General features: G+C 42.5%; 1 protein-coding gene across 1 annotated transcript in view; it reads left to right on the forward strand.

Annotated features, from left to right (window-relative positions):
- SPATA16 (spermatogenesis associated 16) overlaps nucleotides 1-22,695 on the forward strand; it is an 83,852-nt gene extending 61,157 nt beyond the window's left edge. Inside the window, exons 9-11 of the mRNA XM_064164792.1 lie at nucleotides 3,723-3,883; nucleotides 8,253-8,334; nucleotides 22,080-22,695. Coding sequence (XP_064020862.1) covers nucleotides 3,723-3,883; nucleotides 8,253-8,334; nucleotides 22,080-22,481 — 645 coding nt within the window. The 3' untranslated portion in view covers nucleotides 22,482-22,695. The remainder of the gene's footprint in view (nucleotides 1-3,722; nucleotides 3,884-8,252; nucleotides 8,335-22,079) is intronic.
- Nucleotides 22,696-26,439: the final 3,744 nt, after the last annotated feature.

Raw genomic sequence — 26,439 nt, forward strand, 5'->3', positions numbered from 1 at the left:
AGATCGGGACAGCTAAAGCCCAGATCGGTTTGAATCCAGGCATGGATATCAATGGCAACAAGAACAGGATGTCAGTGATAAAATGGAGACTAGGGAAGATGTGATCTCACTCCAGAAGGAAACAGGGGAACTGGTCACCTGAGGTAAAGAGAAGGCTGAGGTGCTCAACTCTTTTGCCTCAGTTTTCACCAGCAAGGGCTCAAACCACTTTGCCCAAGTTACAGAAGGTAAAAGCAGGAATTGGAACAATTAAAAGCCACTTTGCCCAAGTTACAGAAGGTAAAAGCAGGAATTGGAACAATTAAAAGCCACCTGCTCTAAGGGAAGATCAGGTTTGAGACCACCTTAAGGATCTGAAGGTGCACAGGTCCATGGTACCTGACCAGATGTAGATGCAGTTCCTGAGGGAATTGGCAGATAAATTTGCCTGGAAACTCTGCTAAGTCATATGAAAATTGAGAAGGAGATTGGTGTTAACCAGCATGGCTTGACTGTGGGCAAATTATACCTGACAAATTTGGTGGTCTTCTATGATGGAACAGCAGTGTTGATGGACAAGGGAAGAGCAGTTGGCATCATCTACCTGGACTTGTACAAAGCCACTAGAGCGGTGAGACACTGGAGCAGATTCCCCATAGGAGTTGTGGAGGCTCCAAACTTGAAAGTGTTCAAAGCCAGGTTGGATGGGGCCTTGAGCAGCCTGGTCTAGCAGGAGGTATCTGTGCTCAGCATATGGAAGTTGGAACTAGATGATCTTTAATGTCTCTTCTAGCCCAAACCATTCCATGAGTCTATGGTTAATATGTTACTGCATATCTGACCAGGATGCAGCTATGACTCCGTATCCTGCTTTTGTTGAATCTTTTGCTACCTGATGCCTCAAATGTGTATCTCTTTGCTAAAGGAGCCAACTCATTGACAGTGAAGTCTCCATTTAAGTTCACTCTTACTGAACTGTCACGTGCCTGCCTGAGTTTGTTTCATCTTCATATGATTGCTTGGCCACTTTATTATGTTTTTTACTGCAGCTTAGCAGCCCCTTGAATTCTGCTGTAGTTCATGTAATTTTTTTCTCCTGCCAGCAGCAGTTATTTTGCTTTCTCTTTCTGCATTTTTCATTGTCACTGAAACACCACCTCTGACAACATTCAGCCTCCTCTAATCCCTTCCAAAAAGCCCTGCTGATGGTTATTTATTTATTTACTTCCGACCTGCTATGAACTTAAATAGCGTTGCTGTGTCCACGGAGTGCACACTGGCACAGATGCCCAACTGGGTTCCCACAGCTACGTAGCCTGCTCTCACATTTTTTCTGCATAGTCAGGCTGAGAAAAAAATTGTTTTCTTTTTGTCTTTACTTTTTTAATCATCGAAGAAGCCCCCAACAGACACAGCATGATGAGCGAGGATTTTTTCCCTGCTTTCTTAGCTGATGACTCAATACACTCATTTCTTAGTGCTTGCACTAAAAGGTTTGGGGCTGATTTCAAGAATAGCAAAGAAAAACCTTTTGCTGCCTCTAAAATGTTGTGAGCCTATTTCATGTTGATAAGAGCTCTCTTGCTCTTTCATTAACTGATTGCTTCTCCTTATTTTAATACACACAGCTCTACCTGGGGACACAGCAATCTGGCTTTCAAACACTGATGATCAGGTGGAAATGGAGCTCCATTTTGTGCCTTGCTTTAGTGTCATGCTAACTAGACTGTGTCAGACTTACAATTTCACGTATCAGAGATCACAGAAATCTTTTTTTCTGGCTCATGTCTCAAGTCAGGTCTTCAGAAAAGGTCTCTTCAAGTGATAAAAATAGTTTGTAAGAAGGTTGTCCCTATCTCCTTTCTTAGAGGTCGGGCAACAGAAATTCATGAGAAGGTAGGCTTGGCTGGGCTCTCCTGGCTCCTCAAGTAGCATGTCATTATGCACCTTTGTGTCACCTAATATCCTAGTCTTAGAACTAGTTAGGCTTTCTGCCTCTTCTCCTCTTGGTGACACACACTGTAGACCTTCAACCTGAATTATAGGAAGCTTAATTGCCAGCCTGATCTTATTTGTACCTGCTTATACACAATGGCCCTTCTGTTATCATTGTCTTTTATCTCTCCTTCCCCAATCAGTTGTTTGCTCTCTTTGAAATTGAGCCCTGCATTATGTTTCTCTAGAAGAATAATATGCTCTTGGCATTTTCATTAATAGACTAATCAAACAACACTTCTCTCAAAAGAGGAATCTCCTACCGTGCTGACTTCTCTGTTCCATGATGCTTGGGTTTAAATTAACCTCTCCAAACACAGCTGAATGGAGCTATCAGCAATACTCCAGAGAACTGCTGACCAGAAGTCTTCTTCCTGTGCAGTGCCTGATTCTCTCCTTCAGTTCATTGGCTCAGCTCTTTCTTTTTGGGTTGGTTTCACATCTGGAGCTCTCAGATGATAGCTCCATTCCTGCCATCGGTCTCTAGTGCACGGTCTTTCACTCCATACTCTTTTATATTAGGTATTACATTAATTAACTATACCACAATTACTTGTGTTTTCCTGGAGTTAGAAGAAAACTAAACTTTTTTTCCACTATTGTTCTTGTAAGACATATAGAAAGGAGGAACAGCATTGTTATTAAATCCTTAGCCTTGATCAAGAGCTATGTCTACAGTCATTTTGGTAGCACTTGACGCTTGCCTAGTGCAAATCTGTGCAAAATCAAGATAAAACCAAACAATCGAGATTCTTTGCCATGGAAAGTTCATTTAAAAAACAGGACACATTACTGAAAACTAAATGTAATCTGAAAGTTTGCTGTCACCCTGTTCAATACCTGATTGGACCCAGAATCACTTACCTGGAAGTGTATGTCAATGGCCGTGCCAGCGTGCCACCTTATGTAACTCGCAGAACAAAGGTCTGCTAAAAATACTGGAAGTGGTTTTGAAAATCAATGCCAATTCTTGGAATTTCTGGCACTTAAATACATTCAAAACCCTGATTAGATGGGTGGAAATTTTGCTCTGAAGGGCTGAGCATTCAGATATGCAATGGCTACATCTCGTGGGGAATCCAGGCCAAATTGCTTTAGAAAATCTCAGCAGGGTGCTTATTTGCATTTTTGGCATCAGAAGACTCTGTAAATACAGTGGTAAGGCTGCCATCCATCAAACCCTTCAGCAGGTGCTGAGTTTTTATGCATGCACTTGGCTGAGTTTCTCTCTTCACATGCTTAAAATGTACCATGTGCCTAGCTGCCTGGAGGATCACAGACCACCTCTGCAGGTTTTAGACCCTTGAGGTTACATATTTGTACCCTGGATTTGCCTAGTCTGCAAACAAACTGTAAGCTGACACACTGCACTGTTTCCTCAGCCTCTTCAGTGAAACTTTAAAAGCAATCCATGAAAGCCAGGTAATATTTAACAGAGGGGATTATGGAAAAGCCACCTCCAAATGAGAAAATTGCATTCATGTTTGTTATCTCCTGTCTCCTCTCCACATATGTTAAAACTACATATTTATTTTTCTAGTGCTACTAGAGAGATTGTGGCAAGAAAGTATTTTTTTCCCCTATAAAGATTGTCAGCAGCATTATCTTAAAGGTGTTGAATGCCATATTGCTTGTAGTATTACCAGCACAAATATAAGTATGATAATAAGCCTCAAGGCATAGGACTGAAGAGATAAATGTGTTTTCCATGGCTCTCCTCTACCTGAGTTGCTTTTGTGATCTAATAGGACCGTTGCCCATGCTCCCGTGCCATAGAGAAGCTGCAGCAGGCCAGCCTCTTTGGCCGCATGAACAACCTGGAGATACGGGACCAGCTACTGGAGCAAGTGCTGGCTGAGATTGCAACCCTTCCCTACCTGCAGGACGTCAATGAGGAGGATAACAAACTGGGAAGTATTTATTTGTCACGCTGCTTTTCTGGCTTTCAGAGGCAGGGAGCCAGGCAGGGAGAGGATGGGGCACAGCACTGTGCTGCAGTTTGCTCTGGAAGTCATTTTTGAATGTGCGGACCTGAAGTAGTTTTAAAATCCTACTGCAGTGCCTTGTCAGAGGAGGTGCTAATCACCTGCAAGGATGACTTTTATAGAACCAGCATGACTCATCAGTAGGCATATTTTTAAAACCTCTTCTTTTCCCCCAAACGTCCCCAAATCAGTCTGTAAGAATGATTGCAATTATTCAGCTCATGCTACTTTAAGATATCCAACATCAGAAGCCACCTGCAGCAAGCAGGCCAAATCTAGTGAAACCTGAGGAGAGGGAGGAAAGGAGAGGAAAGCTTTTCTTTCCTGGCTCCATCTACAACGTGCTCCCTATCTCTGAATAAACTCATCTAGCTGCTAGGCCTTTGTTTTCCCTTTGTAAATCAAAGCCAGTGATGCTAGCAGGGCTGTTGCAAAACCAAAGTCATTAATAGCCTGACAGTTTATCAATAAGCTGCAATCAGAAAGTCCTGTATGGTTATTCTTCCACCAGGCTGCTGGGGTTTCAGATGGGGAGGGAGAGAACTCACGTACATGCAGATTTAAAGCATTCTAGCAGAAAAAAACAACTCCCTCCACAGTACCTGCTTTTAAATGCAGTCCAATTTGTATGATCCAGCTTCAGTTCACTAAAAACTCTTGGTTTTCCTCAAGCAGGTCCCTCGATGTTTGTTTGCAGTCCTGAAAAGCTCCTAAGCTCTGTCGAATTAAAGCTTCACAGCAGCTTGCTTTAGAGAAGGCGAGCAGCGGCCTGCAACTGCAGGAGGTGGTTGCCAGGCTTTGAAGTCTGGGCTGGAGATAAGGGGAAATGACATTGCAGAGAAACTGTGTTATTAAAAGACATTCTCCTTTTGATGCACATTTTCTAGTATTAAACTTCAGCAGGTCTACATTTCAAGGCTGGCTAAAGGGTCTTGAGTTATTGGTACATATTTCAGTGGTAGGTTTTTCTCCAGTACATCACACATTAGGCAGAAGGCTATGACACTGTTGCCTGTATCTTGTCATGTAGTAACCAGAAGCCTCATCTCCCTTGAATGATTTTTGGAGGCTCTGGGCCACACAAGACAAAGGTCTTCAGTCTCTTAAGGGTAGGACTGGGCAGAACAAGGGTCTGTGCTAGGAGATTTAAGTGACAGATTGCAAGACTTTCAACAAAACACGTATGTTTGGTTTACTGAGCCCGAGATAGAGAATAAATGCAGAACATCTCTACCAGTTACCCCATCCAGAGCATGAAAATGGCTTAATTCAGCATGCATTTCTTTTTCTTAGTCCTGTCATCCTGTTCTAAAATATCTCTTTAGTCTCTGTGTGCAAATGGAAGCTCAGGTTCTTTGGTAGGTAGAATATTTTAGGAACTTCAGGAATGACAGTGTTAAGGCACATAGCTACTGGTAAGAACTTGCAGAGTGACTTCCACCAGGGAGTGATTAATGAGCTTTACCTTTCCCAGTGGCACCAGCCTTCATGGCACAGGCTGCTCTTATACCAGTAGGGACTGTTCTCTACCATTTGCAACTGCATCAAGCACAAAACATTGCTCATTGTTGGATCTGCACACCCAGACCATGTGGGGAGCGAAAGATTCACACTTGTTCAGGCTACCTGTTACTTTCTTCATTTAACTGGGGTCTAAGCAGGATGAAACTTTTGCAGCACTGGGATATACTGATGGAATTCACTGTCTCTCAGTGGATGCCACAGAGACAGCCTCTCCATCTCCATACGGTCAGAATGAAAAGCATCCATGCTGACTCCATGTGCTTCTCACTCTTCAGCAACATTTCTAAGTGACAGCTATATTCTTCCATGAAGAAAACTGAGGTGGCCAAATTCTAATCTCACTTGTACTAATAAAAATTTAAAGTAATTCCTTCGAGGTCATTCCGGATAAACATTAGTAAAACAGAGATAAGACTTTATGACCAAGCAAGGCAGTTAAATTGTGTGAGTTAGGAAATGCTAAAGAAGCCAAATGCTTATTTTCACCTACAGTATAAATTGTATAAAGTTTTAAGCACACTGAATTTATAAGAGTGCAGTTTTCACTGATACAGCAAGGATCCCAAAGGCATTTCATTTATAAACTCTTCTAGTGTAAACGTCTTTCTCTGACTAGATAGAGTCCTAATCTATGACACAGGAAACTGAGGACTTTTTAAATCAGTATTTATTCACAAACCCTGGGAAAGTAAAGATTTCAGTTATGTTAAACAACTGAATATAAGTGGGGAGAAACCCTGAAGAAAAATCTTTTCAAGCTTTATGGTTTCAGTACCATCATATTTGTACATAATAAATCAAGGTGAAAGTTTGTTTCAAAATCAGAAATCTTTTTCAGTTTAAAATCAAATGAGGACAAGACTTTTTTTTTTTTTTTTAAATGCAGTGTTTTAATTTGGAGGGGATTCTCCCAAAAAGATCAGCTTGGAGAGAATTACTGTACTTTGCCAACTGCCTGCTCTTGTAGCATGCAACAACTCTGCCAACAGAGCTGGGGGGAAACGTTGGGTGATAAAAATTAAATGCAGAGCACTCATTGGGCACTTTTCACTGGCATGTATCAATATCTTCAAATGGAAAGGTGTTTTTAAGTTCTTGCCCAAAGGAGTGAAACCTCCAGCCTGATCGGGCTGTCAGAGCAGCCCCTTCAGTTTGACATACCCATGTCCTAGTCCCTGCCCTAGTGCTGTTCTACCAGATCTTCAGACAGAATCGCTGCAAGGAAAGCAATGGAGAAATCCTCTCCTTCCCCTGACCAGTTCCTCCTCTGCCTGGTTTGACACAGAATCTGCACTTTGTCCATTCTGCCCTTAATATGCTTAATCTCTGAGCTGTGTCTGTTCTGAATTCATAGAAGGAGATTATCTGTCCTAAAAGTCTTGATGGAAAATTTCTGACAAACCTGTCTGGACTCCTTTTGCATTAAAGTCAGGGGCAGATTTTTGCAGTTTTGTTTTTTTATGCCTGACTTCAAAAAACGTATTAAATGTTTGGACCAATAAGATTCAATTTACTGGCTGCACAAGCACAGAGAAAGCAGACTGGAACCAACCATAGGATATTTATTTAGATTCAAAAGAAGATTCCTTTATCTAGTGTTGGGACACATAGAGTTTTCACTTCCAAAACCTGAATGCCAAGGTAAACTCAAGGAAATAGAGATCTGCTCCTTCAATCTCAAGGCAGTGTTTTTATATCTTGCACAGATGAGTGCATTCATCACTTTAAGGATGCCTCTTAGACTGCTGCCCATCTAGGGGCAGCAAGAAGAGACAATTCCTCTATGAATGTTTTTGCTTCTCCTGTCCGATTACTTGTAATGAGTAACAAAATTGGGAAGACACCAAAAATTATGATCTAGGATTGTATTAACAAACTAATTGTTTTGGAATAGACCTAATATAGCACACCAATATCACAGGTATTAAATACAAGTTTCTCCCAGTGTTTCTAAATGCTGAGACTAATGGCTGCTTGCAGGAGGATACACTGGATCCGACCCTTGTGTCTCTGATACTGAATTAAGAGCAACTGAAATATTTTCAGATGCTTGGGTAGGGTGCAGGATGAGGCAATGCTATGACTGACCCAGAAGGGTACTGGAGTGAGGAAATGCTACAAATAACCAGAATTTCAGCCTTCCTTCTAACACAGAGGACTGATTAGCAAGTATTTTCCTACAACTTCTTTTTATAGTTTACACTAGAAATCATCAGCCTTGTTTTTATGTTCTGTTTTGCTGCATGATGGGGAAAAGGCAAGGTTTGCCAAAGAAAATGGATAGTAAAAGCAGGGAAAATGAGCTAGATACTTCCAGCTACAGTAAAAGCATCTCAGCTTTAGTGTTGTCCTCTTGTGAGGTTTTACATGCTGCTTTAAATTATGATACATTAGCCTTGGGAGAAAATACTAAAAAGCATTCATGTACAACACAGAATATCCCAGACAGCTAAAGAATGAAATAGGGAGCCTTTGTTCTTTACAATTTAAGTCTTCCTTTACAAAGTATAAACATTTAGTGCATTAAAACCCTATAGGCTTAAGTACAAAATTTCCAGAGGATTTTTTTCTCATTGTTAAGTATTTTATATCCACAATAAGACAGAGTAATGGCTGAAGCAAAGATGAGGTGGCAGTGCTCATTGTGTAAAAGATGAGTAATAAAATCATCAGCGTACAAATGATTTTTTAATTAGCTTTTAATCTGTGTATTTAGAGAAGTTATTTCTGTGTGAATTCTGCACTGATAATTTTTATCTTGGTACCACAGCTGGAGCTGCTAATGGCAGATGCCATGGACACCCTCGGAGGAAGAATTGATAACCAACGTGTGTGGAATGAAATTCCAAAGGTAAAAACTTACAGCGCAGGGTAGAGGAGTATATTGTTCCTTGGGGAGTAAATGTCCACCTGAGTCATATCTGTTCAAAAGGTAGAAAAAAAAGTAGATGCCATTTAAAAGCTGACTGTGTGCCTTCAGCTCTGTTAGAGCTCAGGCATTAGCCACAGATACATATTTACTATTTACTTTAGCATCTGTGCTTGATCTTTGTTCATATTATTAGTCTCTTGTGGTTATCTAATGCAAAAAAACACCACCTCTAACCTCAAAAGCTGAAGTTTTGGTTGATAATTATAATTTTCTTCCATCTTTGTCATATGGGGTAGTGTACTAATTGGTTGTAGGGGAGAGTTGTTAGGGAGTAAAACTCAATCCAACGTCTTAAGTCTCTTAGTAGTGCTCAAATGAGGCTTTGGTGATGTGAGAAGTAAAAGACGTGCAAATGCCTTTCTGGAGTCTCTGCACAGCAGCTGGGCAATTTAATTCTTAAAGGCTTTGTGAAGCGTAGGGAGTCTTGTTTTGGTTCTCCGTGCAGATGAATGTGACTTGACATAAGGAATAATAGGGCACGCTGCAATAGCAGTCAGTACTTTACATTTGGCTGAAGTCTTCCAAAGGAGAACAAATCACAGCTCTGGGCATTCACACTATTGACATTCAGCTCCTTTAGAGGAAAAGGGTAGCAACTCATCACCAGGAAGGGATAATATTACTAATGGTCTGAGACATTGGCTTTAACCTGTGTCTTATGGCTCCATCAGATCCAGATAGACACATGGCCACTCTGGGTTGTGGCTGCAGTAGAAGGCTGGAGAATGGAGGGCTCGAGTTCTTGCATTGGTGGGACTTGAAATTGTCCCACTTTGGGATTTAGGGTTTACAGAGAGGTCTTAGAGAAGATACTGAACATGCAAACCCTGGCTGCACTGAATCAGTGTAACCAGGACAGGAATGTCAGAAAGAAGTCACAGAGGTCAAGGACTTTTCAGAGTGTACGTTTCCAAGTAATTGGAATGAAGTTTCCAGAAATCATCTCCTCTGAGAGAAGGACTGAGTAGGTGTATTGCCTCAGTTAGCTGTGAGATCAGTGGCTCTTAATAAAGCTTTCCAAGTACAGGATGTTTTCAGAAAGTAACCAAAACCTAAGTGCACAAAATTATAGATAAACAGCATTTCTTCTCTTCTAAAATGCTCATGAGGGAAAGACAGGATAAATATTCAAACCTCTTTTACACTGCCCAGGATAGCCTCTGAATCTCTCACACCTGCCTACAGATCATATGAGACTCTTTTGCAACACAAACACTACATATGATATAAATTATATATACTTGTACAATTACCTAAATACTTCCTGCCAGCTATAGGAAACACTGAAATTAGATGAATGTAAGGAGTCAATGATGTATTTACAAATACTCTATTCTGTATACTTGTCTAGCATTTGTCCTTCTCATTTTCAAACAAACTTAAATACCAGAGACAGTTGCCCAGAGTTTTTCCAGGAGCCAGGATTTTGATCTTTAGTTAGGTCCTTGAATAACCAGCTTGTCTTTCACAACTCTGAAGGCTCGGAACTCTGAGCTTTCAGAGTTGTGAAAATCAAGCTCTGAACTCTGCAGTTCAGAGGCTGCTGAGAAAAGATCACAGCTGAAAGTTAGACCAAGTACATAGATATCTAAATAGTTATTGAAGTCTCATGAAAAGTTTGGTGGTGGTACCAAAAAGATCCCTGCAGTTTCAACAGTGACTAATATTCCATTGTAAATTCAGTAGAACAAAGTATTTTGCTGTATTCTTATGGATTAGTTTCTCTAGATACTTTCAGTATAGTCTTGATGGAAATCAAGCTGGTAACACTTAAAAATGGACAGGTATCCCACATGGGAAATCTCTGCATAATTAAATATTTAGGAATAAAAGTTACTGAAATGCCTTAAAATCTACTCTCTGCCATTTTACAATTTGGCACTTCAAAATATGTTTGCATTCTGAACATAGTCCCTGGAGGAGTTCAAGAAAAGCCTGGAAGAGGCATTTAGTGCCATGGACTAGTTGACTGGATAGGGCTGGGTGCTAGGTTGGACTGGATGATCTTGGAGGTCTCTTCCAACCTGGTTGATTCTATGATTCCGTTTCAGTTGAGGCAACAGAAGAGTAAGAACAGAACTCAGTTTGTTTCATAACACAGGTTTTAAATTATTATTATTGTGTTAGAACAAAGGAATGAAAAAACATCATAAAATATTTCTTTTGTACTTTACTTTTCCCCTCCCAAATTTAGTTTCAGCATATTTAGCATATTCTTAGGAATAAATTCTTTTTATATAGAGCAGACAGGAAAACACTCAGGGAATTTTGAAGTTTCTTCATTGGATTTACACTCAGGGAATTTTGGGATTTCTTTGTTGGGTTTCTTGTTGGTTTGCATTGTGGTGTTTGGGTTTTTTTTAATCAGCTGTAATTAAGAAAGTTACACCAGGTTAAAGAGCTCTAACATAGTACTAAGGAGGATTAAATCTGATGATTAAACACTGATGTGGTGCAGATTACCACATGTCACTTGTTCCAGAACCATTTTGGTACATTCAGATTTCACAGCTGACTCAACACAATGCTGATTGTAGATGCCCTCCAAGAACCATCACAGAGGCCTAGTTACAAGGTAGTTATTTGTATTTTTGTTATGGAATTAATTTACATATATTGGAAAGCAAAAAAAGAAACCAAAAAAGAAGAACATAAAGGAGCTTATACAACCAGCTATAAATGCAGAACTCTGGAAAGCTGACAGCTACACTACCACCAGTGAAGTTTGGCTTTTGCAATGGAAACAGCTGTTGCACCTAATGAAAACATTCCAGACTTTTTCTCTAATGCAGTGGTATTATAGCAGTGCCTATTCTCCACATGTCAGGTTTGCCAGTGCAAACCCCTGTTATCAGAGTTTTATATTCTGGAGTCAGACATAAAAACATTCAGGCTGAAATCTGACACAGAAAGGCACAAAGCCTGACACACAAACACTTCCTCTTGTCACAATGAAGAACATAGCAAATTAGTTTGAAATTAATCTGGGCCATTTTGGATTTCCAGGATTGACAAAGTAGTAATATATCTGTAGCTTCAAGTGTTTTGGGTGCTGTATTGCTCATCTGATTCACTGACAAATTTATGTTTTAAGCAAAGTAATTTATCAGATGGGCTAATTATTTCTGGAAGCTTTAAATACAAAGAGTGAAAAATGACCTTGTAATTAGCTGGAGAAAAGAGAACATCACTGCACAGGAGATGCCCTTCTCAGTATTCCCTGACCAAGCAGAGCCTAGATTACCTTGTGATGTTAAGAAACATCCCCCTACACAGGCTGTACCTGAAGGATATCTAGCATACTAGAAATCCCTGAGGAATCCCTCAGAGGCAGGAAAAATGGACCAGGCCAGTCTCTCAAAATCCCTGTTCTGTAGGATTTTACTGACACTTTTCCTTGCAGTACCTGCATAAAATGTTTGACATTAACAATCTGGGGAAACAGACACCTGGGTACAAGACCTTTGAAGCAGTTAACAGAGGGACCAAGTCCCAGTCTACTTCAGGAACTTTGGCTTTCCTAAAAATAGTCTCATAGTTGTCAGAAATTCGCAAGTTGAATTTGCTGGTGGCCAGATTGCTTGGCTTACAGAGGACTCAAGGCACTATACTAGGCCAAAGAATAGCTTTTTCAGCTACAGGCTTTGGCCAAATTGAGCCACAAAGATAATGAAATATCATGCTGGCAGCATTAAATGAGAATGGATTCAAGGGGAAACCCTCCTGAAGTAGTCAGTAGAAAATGGTATGGGAAAGTACATCAAACCCTTTCTTTTAGAGAGGCTTAAGTCTTCACATCGGTGAATGATGTAGCAAGACTGATTTAGCCCAGTGGTTTGAGCAGCGACCTGTGATGCACAAAGCTCAGCAGCAATGAACAGGAAGCTTGCAAGAGAGGTTCAGAAGAACTCATCTGGGTTCCACAAAACTCAGTCCAGTCACTGGGTCTTAAACATATGGGGACACTACCATAGCAGCTAGCCCTGGCCATTACTGACAGACTTGCAGATGAAGGTGATGACATCTGGCATGAGCATGAATGCTGGGACTAGTAGTAAAGTTTGGCCCTGAGCGACTCATGGAACCAGATCTCTGCACGGCCACTGCAGGACTTAATAGCATCTGCAGAAAGGGGTTTAGAGTGCCTCAGATATGTTAAAAGGACAGGAAAGCTCCCATTTCCCTCCACAGGGCCTTTGCTTCTCTACAAGCTTGTAAGAGAAGGGGGGAAAAAAGAAAATAAAAAAGATATTACTTTCCTATCTCATAGGAATAAATTCATTAATAAAGCTTCACAATGTTAGAGTGAGAGGCATTTAGTTAAGTAAATAGTCTAGAGCATGTCATTAAATAGAGAGATACTCTAGAGCCTATCAGCCAGAAACTTTTGACATCCACAGAGAGAGCCATATATGTGCAAGTGCCAGTATGGCTCTGCTTCCCCTATGAAGATAATAATGTAGTTCTACTTCTGTCCTTTACTTAGCCCCTAGGCTTCCATGGCAGGTTCATAGGGTCCTCTTAACATCATCTGAACAGCCAAAGGAAAGACAGGAGCTGGCAAATAAATACTTTCCAACACTTCTACATGTGGAACACTTCATAAAGCCTTCACATCAGAGTTTACCTCAAGGGCATCACATACTTTGCAATTTAGATAAGTTATTATGCCCATCATTTGCTGAGCTCAGTGGAATGCCTGTTTCATAAATTTGAAAGCAGAGCAAACATGGATGAGTGAATAAAAGAACAGATGTAACTTACGTAAGGACAAGTATATCACAAAAGCTGCACTAATATATGTGAATATGAAACAAAGTAAAATTAGCCTCACGTATTATATAATCTTCTAGCCAGGCACAGAGATTTTCAGCAGTTCACCTCTGCTTACTACATCTCTGCCTTCTGCAGTGACTGGGGAACACTATCTGATGAACTGTGCTCTTCCACTGACATTATCTCTTAATTGAAAATCAAGCCATGGAAAAGGGCCATAGACTTGCTAGGCTTTCGGTCAGCCAGAGGAGCAAGGAGGGAGATTCATAGGATGTCGATGGAAAGTGGATGTGTTGCTGAGTAGTATTGTGCTGGCTGCTACAGCAGTTATTTGATGTAAATGACTTTGTGATGTCTTGTAAAGTCATCCAAGCCCATGCTACAGCCACTGGGAACTGCGCTTGCTCTCAGAGCATGCAGGCTTCAGAAGTTGCTGTGTTTTGGTGCGCTCTCTTGTATCGATCTTGGCTATTCCTGAATTAATAGAAGGACACTGGTTCCTAATTTGTTCTCTTCCTGGGGCTGTGATGCAGATACATGCTTCATGAATACCTGAACCCGTTGTGAATAAGGAAAGGAAAGAATGGGAAAAGAACAGGAATGTTCTGGAACAGGAGTGAAAGGTGAATGTGTAACATTTAATGTGTAATGAAATCAGAAAAGTGCAAATGCAAAAGGAAAATAATGTTAGTGGCCCTGATTTAAGTGGACTGAGAGTGAAGGAAACTAAGAGCAGAGCAACCAGGTAGAAATGCAAAAATTTTTGTTACAGTTGATGAAAGATTTGCTTTATGCTATGATTAGAGAAAATATATGAAGACATTCTGGAAAGGATTAACCCAGAATTGGTGACAGCCTTGAAAGGGACAAGTGGCAGAGGTTTCTAACCCGGCACTGACTGAGGTTTTCAGACAGGGAGAGGAAATTAGGAGAGAGTGTGAGCAGAAAATGAGATCTGCCCCATCTAATCTGAGGTGGTATAAAAGAAACTTAGTCAACCAAAGAGTCTCACTGTAGGGACAATAACTGAACCCTCTGAGTAAGAGAGAGGCGACAGTGGGGTTTTGGCAATTATCTGCTCCCCAAAATCAGTCCCTACCCTTGTGAGTCTCTGGTTCTTTGTGCCTTGCATACAGCACAAAGAAAAGGTGCCCCAGTATCTTGGGGCATGATGCCTACACGGCTCTCAGATACACTGGAAGAAGCAGCTGCATCCTGCCCATTTTTCACCCTTCAGATATCAGTATCTAATATAAAGCTGAGCTATTTAGTGACCAGACACTACAAAGCTATACCTCCTGATCTCAGCTAGACCAGCCCTGCAATACAAAAACAGAGGCTGTGTCTGAAGGAGACACAAAGTTTGCTGTTCCACACCAGAAGGAAAGTTTCTGTACATAAAGTGTGGTTTTTTTCCCAGCTATATCAGTTGGTCTAATAACAGATATCCTCTATACCTATAGCGCCTAGGCCATCATAGCTACAACAAAACTCTGCTAATGATGTTGGGAAGGAGCGTTTTGTGATTGAAAAGGTTTTGGTCTATTCCACCAAGCTACAGGGTGTGGTAAGTCACTGGAATAATTGTAAATAGCAGCAAATCTAGCAACTGTGCAGTAAATGTCTTAAACACTGGAATAATGTAGCTAGTTGTAGCTGCCTGGCAGTTAAATCACAGGCAGTTCTGGGCATTAACAATCTCCACCTAAGGACGTAGATAAACATTTCCCCAGCCCTTGCTAATCATGCTGTCAGATATAAACGAGCAGTCTACTGACCTGCTGCCCTCTGCCAGAGAAGGTCTCCAGTCCTAGAAACACTCGCTGCCAGGTATTGTTACTGCTGGGAAAAATAGCACAATAGTAGGTCTGCTCGTAGTAGACATGGTGCTGGACAGGGACTTCAGGAGAGCTTGTAAAGTACAAAAGGCCCATCTGAGTTGTAGGGTACTGATTAATTTACCTCATTACCAGCATCAGTATCTTTTTTATTCAGTTCCTCATCAACAAACACTCTTTCTGCCATTTGCCTTTAGCGCTGGAGCTGTGCACAGGAGTGAAACACACTCTTTTGGGGCAGAAATGTGTAACAGAGCTGTGTGCCAGACTCCTCTCTATGAAGAAGGGCACTGCATACAAACAAGGTGTGTGAACACACAGATCTAGTGGAAGATGCCTCTGCCAATGGTGAGGAGGCTGGAGCTAGATAATCTTTAAGGTTCCTTCCAACTGAAACCATTGTGCGATTCTACAAAATGAAGTGTGAGGGACAACAAGCTTCCGTTTGACATCAACAACTGAAGCTATGAACCTTTCTAGAAGCAGGTCCAAGGCAAGAGTTGTGCAATCAGTTGAGTTACATTGCCAGACAAATATAGAGGAGTGAGTTCAGCCTGCTCATGGCAGTTCAGATGATGCTCTACTATGCAAATCCACTCCCTTCCAAAAGCCTCCCAAAAGCAACCTTAGCAGTTTCTTTGCTCTTCACTTAACACACCAACAGTAATTTCTCATTTTGTTCTTTCCTGGATCTGAGCAGCCTTTATTCTGAATGATCTTAACGGGAGGTACAGGTTGGAAGTAAGCTTTTATTAAAGCATCAGTAGCTTTTCTCTAGCTTTTCTTCCATGCTCTGTACAGCCATCCCTACTTACTCATAGGCCCATCAAGTGCTATTCCTTTAGTTATATTGCTCCAATGAGTGCTCTAGGAAGCAGCTCTGGGAGACAGAGGAAAGCACTGGGAGGTACTTCACATTTAAAGGCAGCTCATTTGCCTTCTATTACTGATAGCTCCCAAGTAATAAAAGCAGATTCTGCATGCCAGAAGATCCTTTTTGCCATTCCATGTTATTTATAGTTCCTGCACACTTTCTCCAGAGCACCTGTTTCTGATCTGAGAGTGACTCCCCAGAGTTGCATTGAGATGTAGGAAGCTGGGCTGCTCAGGCATTCTAGAGAACACATCCACGTGCAGCCATGCAAGACATGCTTTTACAGTTTTATTGTTTGCAGAGTCTGCTTGCTGCTTAGCCATCTATATTTTTTTCTACACAAAGTCCTTTTCCTCCAGGAGTTTGTCCTTGTGGGTCCTGGCTCTTTCTCCTCTCATTCTAAACTCTTTAGCAGGTGCTGTAACTGCTGAATTCAAACTCATGCTGATCTTTTAAAATACACATGAGCTTTCAAGTTAGCTTGTGACAAGAGTAGCTCCCCATTTTTGGATGAGCTATGGAGCTTCCTTTCACACTCAGTAAGCCATTGAACACAGACATCTGTTCCTTGGAACAGCCCCTTTACAGCAAAGGTTGACAAGTTCCATGACATCTGTGGCCCATGAGGACTTGGACAAAACCACGCTGAATGATGGATAGTATCACAGTGTTCCTTTCTTGTAGCTGGTGCATATCATGAAATGAAGACCCATATGTGAGGTGTCTCATCCTGAGTGCATAGGAAGGACAAAGAATGTGCTTGTGTTGTGGTGTTTCAGGGCAAAACAAGATGCGTCCAGGCAAGTTCAGGAGTGACTAATAGAGTCCAGCACAGAACCCTGGAAATGATGGAGTGGAATATCTTCTTTATGAGGAGAGACTGTGGGAGCTGTGGGGAGGGGCTCTTTAGCTCGGAGAGGAGGAGCCCGAGGGCTGACCTCATTAATGTTTGCAAATAGGTAACATGTGAGTGCCAGGAGGATGGAGCCAGGCCCTGCTGGGTGATGCCCAGTGACAGGACAAGGGGCAATGGGTGGAAGCCGAGGCTTAGGAAGTTCCATGGAAACATGAGGAAAATTTTTTTCACTGTGAAGGTGACAGAACACTGGAACAGGATTCTCGGGGGGGGAGGTTATGGAGTCTCCTTCTCTGGAGATATTCAAGACCTGCCTGGATGCATTCCTGTGTGATTTGCTATAGGTGATCCTGCTCTGGCAGGGGGGGTTAGGACTAAGTGATCTTCCAAGGTCCCTTCCAACCCCTGACATTCTGTGATTCTGTGGTAGGGCACTGACAGAAATGCATCATTTTCTTCAGAAAGGGAGATGTGAACTTCCCATAAAACCCTGCTTTGAAGAGGAGGTTGGTCTAGATGACCTCCAGAGGTCTCTTACACTGAAACCTTTGGATGATTGTAATTCAGCTGCAGTCATCAAGTGCTGCTTGCATATCTTCGTGCACCACAAGCGAATCAATCAGGATGGCATCCAGAGAGCAGAGCTGAACGCTCACAGCAGCGAGTCTCTCCCCTTTATCCGTCACTTGGCGACGTGTACAAAAGGGCAGGATTAGAAATACTTTTATATTCTCCAAACAAGGCCTGTATTGGTCCTTATCTCTCTGTAGATCTTTTAAGGTCATTTTCAAAAACTCCTGCAGCTCCAAATCAAGTCCTAAGTCAAAGGGAAACCATATATTGCCTCACCTGATCAGACCCTCTGCAGTTCATCCTTCTAGCCAATCCTGTTGCACTGCCTCTTGCCCAGGGAGCTTCATCTTTTCACTGCAGATGCCTTGGATAATTGCACCAAACCCATCAGTGTTTACACGGTCTGCCCAGCCTTAGAGAACCTGGTCAAACCATTTCACTTAAGAAAAAACTGATCACTTCAGTATTTGCACAGACCACAAATCATTTTCTTCTCCCAGTTCAGAGCAGACTAATTGTCTTACAGCTCATGCAGGTAGTTCTGCTGCACTAATTACACTTTTCACCTTCTCACACCAGGTTGGAATAAAAACGCCTTGCTGTGTGGCACTAAGGAGAGGCAGACACAGCCTCACTCATTCATCCCATCTTCCCAGAGAGTAAAAGAACAGAAATACTTCTGAGATGTGCCCTCTTGGTGCTGCAGCTCTGTGCTGGTGTCTCAGCAACACAGCAAAGGTTGTGCCATTGAGGCCAGCAGTTTCTTGGTCTGAAGGCACCCATGGAGGTTTTTGTCCTTCCCATTCAATCCCCTGGTTTGAAAGGATAGTGTCATTTCCTTCGATGAGCCAAACAAGTTTGCTTTTCTTGTCCTGTTTCTCATTTTCATTTATCCTCCAGCCTAGCAATCTCTATCCTAACTGAATTCCCCTAACTATTGGGCAAGCATTCACCCATTGCTTTGATTTCCCATATATTTTGGTGGACTCATGGCTGTAACACTGACAGCAGACAGTTGAAACAGGGACACTGCATGCCTGTACTCTTGCAGAAGCTCAAGTGCTTTCTGAGTGTTAATTCTCTTTTTCTTCTGCTCCTCCCCAAATCAACAATTTCCACCACTGACATTTTCTCAACATATTACCAGTGCAAGAATTTGAAGCACAAAGAAGATTTTGGGGGCAATGTAAAACAAATACAATAGTAAGGTAAAGAGCAGAAGATAAACTCTACTGACTGCCTGGTTCATTTTCAAATTTCTCTTCATAGGCCCTTACACTTCTCTGCTGAGCTTGATCCCAAAGCATTTGTTGGTACCAGACAGATATGCTGTGGACTGGGCATGTGATTCTTCTTTAAAGGAATCTTCTGTTTCTATTTCTTCCCTCTTTCTGCTTGATCTTCTTTCTGTCTATTCCCTTTTTTTCCTTTCTCCCTGCAGCTGATCCCAGGGGCCAGAGCATAGGCAGAGAGAAAAATCCAGTCAAAGAAATAGGGTCAGAAGCAGCCTGAAATCAGGAGCTAATGAGGAAGAGATGGGAGGAACTTGAATAGCTGGACAGTCACGCACCAAGGAGCCTCTGGCTAGGCCAGGGCTGTAGATAAGGATTGAAAGTAGAAATGCTGCCACTGCACTGCTGGGAGTGACTGGGGAGGCAAATACTCAGGATTTCTTGAAAGTAAGATGTCATAGCAGCAGAGGGTTGGAAACAGCTTGAAGCCTGATTTGTCTTTGTAAATTCTCAGGTCAACAGGCACTTGAGAAAAAGACCATAAAGACATTGTGTAGCTGGGAGAAATGTGGTTTCATATGTTTGGGAGAGTTATTTAAGGGACTTCACTCCAAGGATGTCAAACAGCAAGTTCAGTTACAGAGAGCTGAGCATAGCCTCTGCAGACGGGATGTCATGCTGCTGACCAGCTCCCAGGCACAGTCTGTGGTGCACATGGACACTGTGGATCAGGGGATTAGCAGTGGGAGAACATCATCCAAGTACAAATAGTGCAAAGGACTGACCCATAGTTGTTGATCTCTGTGTGGGTTGGGATCGGGTCCAAAATAAGCCTCCTGTGAATCACTAACAGCACCAGTGCTCTGCTGTGAATCAAACCTTGCAGAGCTCTTCTCTCGGGCTTCAGCACTGCTTTAGTTGTGTGGTAGCCACAGGACTCAGCTATGTGACCCTCAGATTTGGTCTCAGCATCACTCTGGAGCCAGCTTGGGAATAAGTCCCAAGTCTCTTCCAAAATCTATTTGCCTACAGCAGCTTTTCCTTTAATCACACTGGGGCTGGCTATGAGCAATGTCCTTCTACCTACTCCTATCCACATGGATTCTTATTTAAACAGTTATTTAGGGTGAAAAAAGTGGCGAAAAATCTGCATTGCCCAATGAGAGCCCTGGAGGTGGCAGGAGAGCAGGCACAGGGATGGTTTAAATCAAGGCAAAAAGGCAGAACATAATGCTTCCAATTTGCTTTCCTAAAATGAAATGTGCAAGCTGAAAAGCCATGAATAAGCAGTACTGAACACTGCAGCCACCAAAAAGAGATTTCTAAGCCATCTCTTCCCCCTCCCCCTTTATCTTGTCAAGAGACTGTATTTTCTTTGTGTTCCTGGGGTAATTTAAATCATGCTAGGGCTCGGAGCATACAGCGTAATTGTAAGTCAGCAAGGGTTTGAATGCCATCACTGCTGTGCAAATAACATCATCAGCTCATCAGCTGTGTCAGTAACATTGCAATTATGTAAGCAACTATTATTTCCACCCCTGATATGCCATATTAGAACTTATATTGGGGGCTGGAGCTGGCAGGTATTCTATAAATATGAAAAGCAGACAACAGCAGCCTAGCCAGGGTTTGAGGTAGGAACACTGGGGCTTTCTAGTGGCATCACCATCAGCACAAGCAGCACTGGATGTTCCTGAGGAAGCTGCTGGAGAAAACTATTGCTTTTCTAGCGCCCCCTTTGCCCTGACCCTGTACCCAGGACCCATTTCCCTTCCACTTACTACTGTTTGTGCTTACCCAGATGAAAGTGCTACCCCCAAAAATAAAAAAGAGCAACTTTCCACTGCAGGTAGAGGGACACAGACATTTGCATTTGCTCTGTTGTCTTGCGGGGGGTTGGTGATTGCTTCTAATATGGCTAAGCCCCTGGACTGGAGCTTGGCACTAAGTGATTAGTCTTTCTGAGACTTCTCGTGTGCTTTTGGCCAGATCAGTGATTTCCTAAGCTATTGTTTCAGCTTCTTTAAAATGAGGCTAGGATAACGATCCCTTTCTCTAATCCTCCTGATGTTTATACAGCCAGCACGGCATGGCAGAGCCAGACGGTGAGGCTGTCTTCAGAGCCCCAGCCTCTTCGTGCTCCTATTGCAATGGATCTATTGGCAACAGAGGAGCTAAAGCTCACAAGCATGTGCCCATGAATGGCCATGAGCGTGGTAGAAGACCCTTTTCCAAGGCATCATGCACAGTGCTATGCAAAGCCAATCTGCTGCAAATGTCACCCTTGCAAGCTTTGTAGGGAGGAGGAGGCAGAGCTCCTCTCAAAGATGTGTTCCTTGTGCCCTTGGCACCCAGCAAGGCAGATGTAATTGCCCATAAACCTTTCTGCTTGCCTTGGTTGCTCTCTGTCACACACACGAGCCCCTACCCAGCACAAACCATGGCCAGAGCACACGACACAGCTTCAAGTTCAGGGTTGAGAAGCACTTTAGTAACAGCTCAATGTACACATAAATACAATAGGAAGCCACGCTCAGATTAATTCACAGTCAGCTGTTCTGTGTTGTGCCTAAAGAAGCAATGCTCTACTGCATGCATGTCAGGATGATAGATTCAGGCTTTTTTTTTTTTTCTTTAATTCAGCTTAAAATGCAATTGGAAGATTGATTATTTGGATCCTCACATTACATAGGGTCTAGGTCTTGAGTATAACTCAGTATAAAGGAAGATGATTCTCATCTTCCTGTTACAGAAACAGTGCATCACAAAAGCTGGTGAAGGGTATGAATAAAGGTAAGGTATGGGGGGACAAAGCCATCCAATTATGAATGCCTGGTATTTGGAGAATACCTGCCCACAGCACTGCTGATCTGTACTTCTGACTGCTCTGAACTCACCCCTGCATAGAAGATGTGTCTATCTGAATGTAGTCTTTATTAGAATAATTAATGTTTTGCATCTGGAGGGACACTGAGGTCATCTCTTCTTTCACTGTGTTCTCCAGTGCATTATATTCATGGGAAAACATATTTATTCAGAGCTCCATTTTGATTTAATAGAAAAATTATTCTTGCCACAGCAATCTGGGATACTCATTTTTCTCCACATGTTGATTTTTGGCATATAAATGCCAGAAGCTTCTGTTCTCTCTCCTTATCAAGAAAAAAACTTAGTTGAGATTAATTTCCTCATCATCCCTTCCTTTTAACATGGCTGTTTTTCATTGCCATGTAAAGACAGAGCTGTGATAAATTCCTGTGTTCAATGTACAGATTTCAATGAGTCTATTGCACGGCAGGAATTGAATCTGAATAGAAAGGAACAACAACAGAATTAAAATGAAGAAATCAGGTAGGGCTGCTGCAGCCAATTGTATGAGAGATGCCTTCCTCTACTTAGTTGGTTTATATCTTGTTTCAGTGGCAATTAGTTTGGAAAGAAATTAATTGCAAAAAGTGTGAAGTTTTTAGAGAGAGGAGGGAGATGTGTCTGACATCACTTCTTTGTACTTGCAGATTGGACTCCTTGAAGACTACTCGTATGAAGTAGAAGACAACTACATAAAGCCCAAAATTCTGAACGAAGCAAGAAAAGGAAAAAGGAAGCAGACTCCAAGTTTACAGCAAGCTGAGAGTCCCAAAAAGGCATCAAGAAGGACACCAGCAGGAACACCACAAACACTAAGAAATGCACAAGGAAGCACACAACAAAGCAGACTACAAAGAATGCCAGAAAGCACACTACACAGCAGATCACAAAGAACATCAAGAAATGTGCCACAAAGAAGATCACAAAGAACATCAGAAAGTAGAGCACAAGACACAGCAGGAATTGCACCAGAACTGTTGTCTCTTATCCGCCCCTGTTCCGTAGTTCTTGAGCAATTAGACTTTCTGCCATATACCTTGGGTAGATAGATAAGTACAAGCTCCCTTTCCACTTAGGAACCCTTCCCCTCACTGTCTCCTTCCCCTTGCTGCACCAAACCCATCAGTTTTCCCATGGTCTGCCCAGCCTTAGAGAACAATGCCCTTTAGCCATGTTAGAGAGGAGTTTGATTCTGTATTAGAAGTCTGTTGTATTGTACCCCATTTAACATTATTAAACAGTTTATTCAAAGTCTAAAGAAAACTTGTCCAAACTTATTGACAATTAACACAGACACAGAGATTCTGTTGTGCAGTTGGTCAAACTAATTTTTGCAGCGTGTATATATTCACTCATATTGATTTCAATGATTTTAGGAAAGGTTTTAGAAGATTTAAACAACTGGAGAGAGTCTTGCAGCACAAACTGCCTGAGATGGTTAGCACACTGCCACTTAAAGGTTCAACATAACCTTTCACAACCTTTAGAAAAGAGAGTTAGTTTACTCACTGCTCAGAGTCTCAATCTTTAATCCAAAAGTAGATGTAGAAGCAGAAACGAGGGTAAATCTAGTCCCAACCACGAGGTGGCCTTGCAGGTGGTGATGTTGCAGGCAGGTTTGCTGCGTGTGTAGCTCAAATGGAACACGTTGTCTGAGAAGATCCACTGATGCGAGGCAAATCCTCCCTGGCTCTCAGGAGGTCATCGGAGTGGTCAGGCATCTGGGCAAAGTGGGATCCAGGTTTGTGGGCTGGAACTGTCTGACTTGGATGCAGTGCACGGGGCTGGGCCTCTTCATGATTGGTCAGGAGCAGGGCCCCGATGTCACAACTTGTTGCTAGTCCTTTGCTAGGTCATCACCTAGACTTGGCCAGAGTCAAACGGACTCGGGCTCGGCTGAGCTCAGGTGGGCAGTTGTATGCCAGCATGGGGCAAGCCATTTCAGTCCCTTGCCTCAGTGCAGAGGACAGGCAGGGTCATGTCTTCCGTTCATGGGAGAAACAGGACGGGTAGCAAGCAGCAAAGGCAGCAGCAGCAGCAAACACACACATTGGCCAGGTTTTTAAGCATTTTGGTGTATGTCTTTGACCAACAGCAAAAGACAAAAACACCCCTAGAACCAATCCTAGGTTATTTCACCACAAAAGGGAGATTCACATGCCTAGCATCCCTGACCTCTGTATACCAACAAGAAAACAGGGTGCCAAACAAGGCCAAATATGGTGTCTCTGTGGCAGACTGAGAGGCACCAAGGCTTTTGTTTGCTCTCCTGCTTCTTCCACCTGGGAAGAAGGAGGGGATGGGGAAAGGTGGGGCAAGGTGGATACCCAGGTAGGTGTTTAGGACACGTTTTGGATATGTATTTCAGGTATAATTTGGACCTTCCACCACAATCCACCCTTGTCATGTAGTCTTAAGAGTGATTAGAGTAGGATTTCCAACATAGGTATTTGGTAGATGGATCAAGGTCCCCTTTCCACTTACTGACCCTTCCCTTCACTGTCTTTAGTATCTTTAGTAAGTTACTTGTTCTTGTCATATTCCATTTTGGGCCACAAGCATACCCTGCTCTGGAGAACAGAATTGACTCTTACCCCTTTTCAGGAGTAAGAATGAGGACGCTGTACACTGATGGGAAGTTTAGAGAGAAATTTGATTTAAAAGAGTATATACATATATATATATATATATATATATATATATATATATATATGGCAATCAGGCAGAACTAGTGTAAAATCTACTAGGCCCAAACTGGGCTTCTAGAATCATCTATTCCTTCCACCCCCAGGTTGATCTGTAAGGTAGGCCAAAGCTGCCCCCCCTAGCTGGGCCTACAAGACCTCAGCAGCCTGCCAACTGCTCCACAAGCCATAAGAGTGCATTGCTTGGAGAAGTGAAGGCAGGGAAAGGAAGGAGGAGAAGTGCAGTCAAGCACTATCTGTTAAGCTGTCATACTGGAAAGGGAATAGAATAACAATCTTACAATATCCTGGGACCAGCAGCTCCCTCCCCTGGGATGGGTCTCTGTCTCTATGATCTTGTTTAAGGGGGACCTGGCACCCCTCAGGCCAGCACAAAAGTACACAACATCAGAGACCAGGAGAGGCCATGCAACGATGCCCTTTATCCACACTTGTTATGTAGTCCTAGAGTAATTAGTAGAATTTCAACCTTAGTTTTTTGGTAGACAGATCAAGGTCCCCTTTCCACTTACTGACCCTTCCCCTCACTATCTTTAGTATCTTTAGCAAGGTACTTGTTCTTGTCATATTCAAAGCATGCCAGGAAGCCCACTAGGAAGCACACCACTAAGGCCACCAAGAAGAGCCTCAGGAAGCACACCACTGAGCCCACTAGCAAGAGCCCCAGGAAGCACATCACTGATTCCCCTTTCAACTTCCTTCCTCTCACTGTAGACTATCTTTAGGAAGTTCCTTTTCCTGTCATTAGTCTTACCTGGTAGAAGTAAATGTATTGACAAGCTTCCTTTGTCTTGTTTTTTTAACTAGCAACAGCGTGGCAGAAAGGGTCTGTATTTTCTGTTCTGAGGCTATTCTGCATCCAAGCTCTGTCAAACCCTGCTGGCTAGATTATTGCCCAAGAATAGGGATCCATCCATCCTCTGTGAGAAGGAATTCGGTCTCATGTTGCTTCTCTCCAGGTTAATGCCTTACACTCCAGGTACTGTTGCAATCTATAGGTCTAAAGTGGCATCCTGAGCCTTATGGCTGCGGTAGCAGCAAGTCCAAGAAAGATGACACGATGAAGAAAGACAGCAAAAAGAAGGAGCCCAAGTGTTGCTCACTGGTTAAGATTTTGAAGTTCTTCACTCTCATCCATTCCTTAAGAATGTTTCCCCCCCCCAACTAGGTAGTAATGGATGGGGTTTTTTTAAAGATGCACAAACACTGCAAAGGGGAAAGGATCTGCAGCTGACTTCTCCTATGCAGATCTCTTCCTTAAGGATCAGTGGCACATCTACCCCTCCCACAGCAGCAGTCTGTCACATAGGCACATCTCACAGTACTGCGGTCTTCCCAGGGGCCCTGAGACCCTTCATCAATGAGCAAAGTAACACCTACTTTCCAATAGAGATCACCTCAACAGGGGCAGGCAGCCCCAGCTGATAGCAATGGTCTCTTCTAAGGCTGGCATTTCCTTTGTTTCCTCTGCAGGAAATCAACCTGACCCTAGAGAAACAGCACTTGGTTCACTACCCTTCCTCTTTCAAGGGCAATGTTAAAACAAAAAGAAGGAAAAGAAAAATCCATCCTCCAGCCCTAAGATTTCATTAAAAAAACAGGACCTCAAAGGTATTTAGCCACTTAATTCCCATTGTTTATCACAGATAGGAGTCCAAATCCTACAGATTTTATGCTGCTAGAGACCACCTTCCTAGGCTCTCACAAAAGACTTTTGGAAAGCCAAGAAAGAACTGGCAACAGCTTTGATGATCCTTTGTTCATTCTTAACAGAACGAGTATAAAGAAATCTGAGAAAATCTGAGCTACTCTGAGCTCCTTAAACATATGGGACAGAAAAACAAAGAGTTATTGCCCTTTGGAGATAGCATTATTTTGCTATGGAGTTGGTTTTGTCAGATGAAGTTTTATGACACATAGTGGCAATCATCCATCTTTGATGAGCAGACACACACTAAATCAGAAAGACTGCTCCCCACGGATCATCAAGTCACAGTCAACACACAGCTTGGTAAATCATGAAGCTCTTAAGCAAATACACTTAATTTGATGCAAGCTGGCTTACAATTCTGCAACATTTCATGCAAACCCAAGTATTTTTTACCTAGAATGGTGAAAAAAGAACGAAGTGCACTGGGAACAGCTGATGTTTGGGAACACTTCCTGCCTCCTCCCTACAAGCGTTCAAGGCCAGGTTGAACAGGGCCTTGAGCAACCTGCTCTAGTGGAAGGTGTCTGTGCCCATGGCTGGGGGGGTGGAAGTAGATGATCTTCAAGGTCCCTTCCAATCCAAATCATTCTA

Source organism: Pogoniulus pusillus, chromosome 26, assembly GCF_015220805.1.
Source record: "Pogoniulus pusillus isolate bPogPus1 chromosome 26, bPogPus1.pri, whole genome shotgun sequence".
Lineage (NCBI taxonomy): Eukaryota > Metazoa > Chordata > Aves > Piciformes > Lybiidae > Pogoniulus > Pogoniulus pusillus.